The sequence below is a fragment of the Leptonychotes weddellii genome, chromosome 5 (genome assembly GCF_054177405.1).
Source record: "Leptonychotes weddellii isolate Sample4059 chromosome 5, ASM5417740v2, whole genome shotgun sequence".
Lineage (NCBI taxonomy): Eukaryota > Metazoa > Chordata > Mammalia > Carnivora > Phocidae > Leptonychotes > Leptonychotes weddellii.
The window spans coordinates 149,553,690-149,560,164 of NC_138373.1; the positions used below are offsets into that span (position 1 = coordinate 149,553,690).

At 53.5% G+C, this 6,475-nt stretch overlaps 1 protein-coding gene across 1 annotated transcript in view; it reads right to left on the reverse strand.

Moving 5' to 3' along the window:
- Positions 1-222: 222 nt before the first annotated feature.
- CACNG2 (calcium voltage-gated channel auxiliary subunit gamma 2) overlaps positions 223-6,475 on the reverse strand; it is a 113,094-nt gene continuing 106,841 nt past the window's right edge. The window contains exons 3-4 of the mRNA XM_081822406.1: positions 5,340-5,480; positions 223-4,247 (exon numbers count right to left, since the gene is read on the reverse strand). Of these exons, the coding sequence (XP_081678532.1) occupies positions 3,712-4,247; positions 5,340-5,480 (677 nt within the window). The 3' untranslated portion in view covers positions 223-3,711. The remainder of the gene's footprint in view (positions 4,248-5,339; positions 5,481-6,475) is intronic.

Below are 6,475 nucleotides of genomic sequence, written 5' to 3' on the forward strand. Positions count from 1 at the left end.
CACTGCTTATGGAGGGGGTGAGCTCCCTGTCACTGGAGGTGTGTGCAAGTATCCCTAAGGGATATTTAAGAGGAGACTCATGACCTCGGGAGTGGGGACACTCTCCTGCATGGCTTCTAAGCCTCCCATCCCCCAGCTCTGGGAATCTGCAGCTTTAGGATTGTGTTAAATGGGGATGCCGGGATGGGGAAAGCAATGAAAGAAATCCACTGACATGAGGACCAAGCTATAAAAAAAAATCTTTATTTCATGTACCAGGATTTTTTTCTTTTTTTTTTTTCTTTTTTAAGTTTTCTGCTTTTTAAAATTTTTTTTTTTTTCTGTTAACAGTCTGAAAAAAAAAAAAGGACCCACCAAGAAAATAAAACAGAGGTTGGTTTCTTGAACTGGTTTGAGCTGGACATGAGCAACCGTCCACCCTGGAAGCAGCGCCCTTTGCAGTCCCGCTCCCCGCTCCTTCCCTCCGGGTCCCCTAGCCCTTTCTCAGCAGTGCTGGTTTCGCCCCCACCCAGATGGCCTTCTTCAAGCAGCCCCGGGACCCAGGCCTCAGCCTGGAAAGAGGCGCCGGTGCCATCCCAAACGCTCTGCCACAACTGGGGCCAATTTTGTCCTTCGACCAGCACCTGCTTGTTTGCTCTGTTCTTGGGGCCTCTCCATCTCTCTAGTCCTTCATCTTTTCAGGTTTGGGTTTGGAAGCTGGTGGGGCGAGGGAGGGAGAGACTGTGATTTCTGCCCAGACCGAGAAGCGCTGGGTCGCCACGCACTGGCCTTGGCCGCCAAGCACTCTGTCCCTCTGTCCGGAGCCTGTGGCCTCTGTGCACTGGGGGGCTGGGCGGGCAGATGTTCTGCCTTGTGGCTCAGGCTGAGTTTAGGGTTCCCGCTGCAGCTGACTTGAAAACAGAGCTCTCCTTTCCCGGACAAAACACAGGAAGGGTGGCTGGGAGTGTGCAAGCACCCCGAAAGCCTCAAGAGCCACTCCCCACAACTCTCCAGAGCTCAGCTTTCGGAACTTCAGGCCAGGCTGGGGTCAAGAAAGAGGCAAAGCAAAACCTGCTTATGGGCCTAGCAGGGGCCCCCACCCTCAGCAGGGTGGCCAGCAGGCTGGGCTGAACTTCGCACTCGAGAAAGCTGTTGGGTCCCTCTCCGTCTGAACTCGGCCTTCTCCCCTCTGGGAAGAGCGGGGAGCAACACGGGACGCCCCAGGTTTTAGTCCGTGGCGTCAGCTTTATTTTGGGAGCTGGTCCTCAACCTGTGACCAAACTTTGTAAAGCCATCTCCTCCATCCCCTTGACCTGAACCCCTCCCAGCCAACCCCAGAGGATCCTCTTTTTCTCTGACCCCCAAAGATAGTGGGGAAGGCCTGGCAGCTGATCTCTTCTCAGAAGCCCCCTTCACTCTCCGTGACTGGGTTATGGCACTAAAGAAAGGGGACACGAAATGAAGAGTGACTTTGGGGACCTCTGGTGCCTTTCCCTCTCTCTGAATGGCAGGATACGTTTGTTCACATGTATGTATTTTTGCTCTGACATTGGATGTGGGGCCAGGGGTTTGGGAGCACAGTGAGGAGGCATATGGGGTGTGTGTGTGTGTGTGTGTGTGTGGCTGAGAGGCTGACTGATGATTTGGGAATGTTCTCAATGTCTGGGGGCTGGATGGCTGCTATTTCGGTCATCCCTGGCATCTTCCTCTGGGCAGGTGGCAGATCTTAAAAGTCATCGACACCAAGAATAAGAATAGGCATTTGGAGCTCATCTAGGTCAATCTGTATGCTTACGTATAGGGGAAACTGAGGCCCAGAGAGGCAACCGCTGCAAGGGATTCCAGAATCCAGAGCTGGATTTTAGACTGGGGTCCTTTCCATGCATGCTAGTGGTGTGTGTGTGTGTGTGTGTGTGTGTGTGTGTGTGTGTGTGTGTGTGTGTGGTGGTGTTGTCAATGGCTTTGGAGGGCAGGAGTCAGTGTTCCCTGAACCCTGCCTCTGGCTGTGTATGGAGAGGGAAGGGTTTAGACCAAGTGTGTATCCCGGTGGATTGGAGCACGGGGCCTGGAGGACCGTGTCTGTGTGCATGTGAGTGTGTGGGAGTGGGTGTGCGATCTTCGTGTAGACCTGGTTCTCCGTCGTGATTCTCTCTCTTTTCTGCATTAGCAGCACCTTCCTGGTATAAGGAAGAGATCTCTGTCGTACAACCTCCCTGCCGCTCCCCCCGGGCCCTCCTCCTCTGCCTCCCCCTTGAGCCCAGCCCTGATCTCTCCCAGCAGGGTTTGTTTTTTTTTTTTTAATGGATTTGTATATTTGTTTTCTGTTTTCTCTTTACAAGTTCCCTGCTAAATTTTAAGTCCCCCACCCCACCCCATTGTTTTGTTTTCACAGTTTAAAGCTGGAAAAGAATTAAAAGAAAAATACTATCTGATTTTCTTGCAAGTAAATCCACTTATTATATATTTACATTTATTTATAGTCTGTGGTTTTTTTATTAAAAAAAAAATCACCACTTGTTTTTCCTTTTTCTTTTGTAAAAAGAAACCTTTTTGCAGTGTCGTTGTTGGACCCGCTGGGCCCCAGGGGGGCTTCAGTGAGTCCAAGGACCCCCAAAGGGTCAATAAGCCCCCTTCCCAGGGGGCTGGGGGGGGCCTATGAGTCTGGGGGTCCACCATCGCCCCAGGGTCATCAGGTGAGGTGGCCCTGAGGTGAGAGGTGAGGAGGGAGAGCTGCTTTATATCCCCCCTGGGGGTGAGCATCTCCTGCTCCCGAGGGCAGGAGCTTGGGGTGGTGACCCCAAGAAGCTCACCCTGAGGATTCCAGGGTTTTGGGCATCTCGCAAGCCAACGGCAGCCATCCCCTCTCCTTCCCCTCCCTCAAGGCCTAGGAAGTCATCACAGTGGGTTAAGGACCATTAAGGACTGGGAACTTGGGGGCTGGGCAAGTCCCAAGTGCACCCCCCTCCAGGCACCTTTCGGACAGGAGGGACCAAGGACTCTAGGGTCACCTGGAGGCCTACAATTGCCCCATCGATGCCGCGTGGAGCCGGCTCTCAAGCCTCAGAGCTTGCCCAGCGTTTCTGGGGCACCCATCCAGAGGCTCCAGGGACCTGGCAGTGACCGAGGGGCTCACCTGGCCCTGGGGCCCCTGAGTCTCCACCCCCCACTCGCCCAGGGAGGCAGAGCCCGCTTGGGGTTAAAAAGAACAGAAAAGTAACTCGCCCGCATTAAAACAAAAAGGAACATAAACCCCTGATAAATGCAGAGAACATTCCCCCTTCCTTTCTGCTCCTCATTTTTTGCTTTAATGTTATCTTGGTTCCCTTTTATTTTTTCATTTAGATTGGTTTTTATTAAATGTTAAAATAATGGTACATGGGAAATCATGCATTTTCTTTTAGATTTATTGTCTATTTTTAATTTTTTAACCTCGCTCGCTTTTTTTATTTTTAAGTTTGTTTTTCTTTCCCTCGGTTAATATTTTTTTTGTCACATTTCCTGTCGTTTTGCTTCTTTGTTCCTCTTATATTTTGTTCTTTTTTTTTAAATTTGCTTGTTACGTTTTTCTCTTTTTTTGTTTTTTTGTTTTTTTTTTTGCTTTTGGAAGGTCCCCGCCCCAGTGGATGGTTGGGTTCCCGCCCCCTCCTCCCCCCCCACCTCGGGGGGGGGGGGCCCACGCGAGGGGGGGGGCTGCGCGGCTTTCCTGCGGCGCCGCCAGGCCCCCCGCGGGCTTCATACGGGGGTGGTCCGGCGGTTGGCTGTGTTGGAGTGGAGAGAGTCTTTGTTCTCCTTCTGGATACAGTTGTGGACTTGGAGGAAGCTGTTATCCCTGTCGGAGTTGTAGGTGGCGGTGGGCGTGGTGGCGGCCTTCAGGGGGTCCCTGCTGAGGGTGTACATGGAGATCTCCGTGGACGGCAGGGTGTTGAAGCCCTTGATGCCCACGGGGGAGGCGTCCCTGGAGTGTGAGGGCTCGGTGGAGCGGGAGCTGGAGCGGCTGCGGCGCTGGTAACGGTAGCGATAGCTGGGGATGCGGGTGATGGCCGAGGCCTGGAGGTAGTCCGTGGCGCGGGCCGTGGCCCGCAGCTGTTTGTGCCGGTCGATAAACATGTGCACGGCCAGCACCCCGACCATCTCGGCGATGATGAAGGACAGGGCCCCGAAGTAGAAGGACCAGCCGTACGAGTAACTATTCTTTTTGGAGTCGCTCTTGGAGGGGTCTCCAGCATTGGCAGATATGTACACTATGATGCCAATGATGTTACTCAGACCTGCGGGGCACAGGGTGGGTGCGGGGTGGGGGTGGGGGGGATCAGAGAGAGGGGTGGTTAGTTCTCAGCGCGGTGTCAGGCCCTGGGCAGGACTAACGGACAGGGGCAGCCGCGTGGCCCTTCGTGGCCGGTTCCGGAGAGGGCTAGTGGCAAGCATGGCCTAAATATTGGATCATGCCATTGGAGGGAGCGACAAAGGGGAGGGCTGATGGAAACAAAGCGAGGGGAGGAGAGGAGAGGAGAGGGAGGCATTCTACCACCATGCGTGGACTACTAATAAGAGGTACTGTTTATTGAGCGTTTGCTACCCGCCTTCGCTGTGTGGTGCTGTTCTGGGGGTTTGCAAAGGAGGAAATGGATTGCAGAGAGGTTAAGTAACTTGCTCAAGGCTGCACTGAGGTTTGAAGCTGGTATAGCAGGGGGTTGGCACTGGATCCTGGAGCCAGACTGCCTGGATTCAAAGCCTTTGGCAAGGTGACCTGAGTCAGAGTTTGCAGACCTGTAAAGTGTGTGTGTGTGTGTGTGTGTGTGTGTGTGTGTGGTCGGGCGGAGGGTGATAGGACTCCCTCTTGAGGGCCATGGAGAGGATTGAATGAATTAGCACATGTGGAGCTGTTGGGGGCCGGGGTGTGGTAAGTATGGCCATAGGCTTTTTCTGGCATCTGAAGCAATGTGACTTGTCCTGTAACAGGTTTTAAGTGCCTGTATGTGGTTTTAGGTGCCTGCCTGCTTGCTCCCCCCAGGGTGGGACAGTGAGGGGACAGGGCAGTGAGGATAGGCCCCGTATTCTGTGAGAGACCTGGGATTCGGACCCTTTTCTAAAAGGTGGGAGGGAGATGGGCCCTTGGGCTGAGAGACAGGGTTGGGGGATGTTCCTGGAGGACTCAGCCGGGGGCTTGGATGTTACTATGGGGCAGGAGCCCCAGCACAACCTGCCCTCCCTATGACATGACCTGTTGCAAGTCCTGGAGATTTCCTCTTCTCCCTCCCTCCTGTCTTTGTCAGGTCCTCCCAGCCACTGAGCACCCAAATCTCGGCCTTCTCCCCACAGGCAGGCCCGGGTTCTGGCCTGCCCAGCTCAGAGGCCATTACCTGCAGACACGAAGAAGATGCCGGCACTCAGGATGATGTTGTGTCGAGTCTTGTAGAACTCGCTGGCTGCGATGCAGAGTCCACCCATGAAGAGCAGAATCACACTCAGGATCGGGAAAATGCTCGAGGCTCTCACGGCCCCTGAGGAACACGGTGGTGGGGGGGGTCAGTGAGAGAGAGAATGGCACAGCTGTGAGCCAGAGGGACGCATGGGGGAGAGAGTGGCCCACGGGAGTGGGTGTTTCGTGGACATGGGGCCACAGTCAAGTTTGCTTAGCAGGGGAGAGAGGGGGAATAAGCCAGTGTCCACCTCGTAGCCCTCCAGGGGCTCCTGTCTGCCTACAGGACCAAACACCAGTGCCTCATGAGGTCCACAGGGCCCCATGTGACTTGGTCTCAGCCCATCTCCAGCCTCATGCCTCCTGGTCCCCGCTCCTGGTCCCCATGTCCCCTCTGGTCTAGCCACAGCAAACTTCCCATGTCATGTCATTGCATGCTTCTGACTTTTGACATACTGACCTTTCTTACTAGAATGCTTTTCCTGCTCTTTCTGACTCAGCGAACTTCTATCCATCCATCAAAATTCAACTCAAACTCGCCTCCTCTGTCAAGCGTTCCCTGACTTGCTTAAGCAAAGCGATCCATCCCTTCCTGTGTGCTGGGGCACCTGGGGCAGAGTGTTATCGTGGTGAAGGAGCCACATGGCCTGGATCTGAATCTGGCTTTAGCATGTATTAGCTGCATAGGGTGGGGCGAATTGTCTCTCTGTGCCTCAATTTCCTCATCTGTAAAATGGGGATGGTCATAGTGCCTGCCTCCTCAGACTGCCATGAGGATGAAATGAGCTGATTCTGATAATGCACTTGGATAAGTCTCTGAGGACATGTAGTAAAGGCTGGATAAAGGATAGTTAGTATAGGAAAAACTTGTTTCTATATATGCTTCCACAAGCCGTGTGGTCCCATGAAGGCGAGAACTGTGGCTATTTGTTTTTTTTTGTTTTTGTTTTTGTTTTTTTTGTAGTTCTCTCTTTTTAATCTCTCTGTCCCCACCACCTCGGTGGGTGCTGGAGACACCGCAGGTCCCCAGTGCAGGCTCACTGAGTGAATAAACGTGGTGAGGCGGTCCAGACAGAG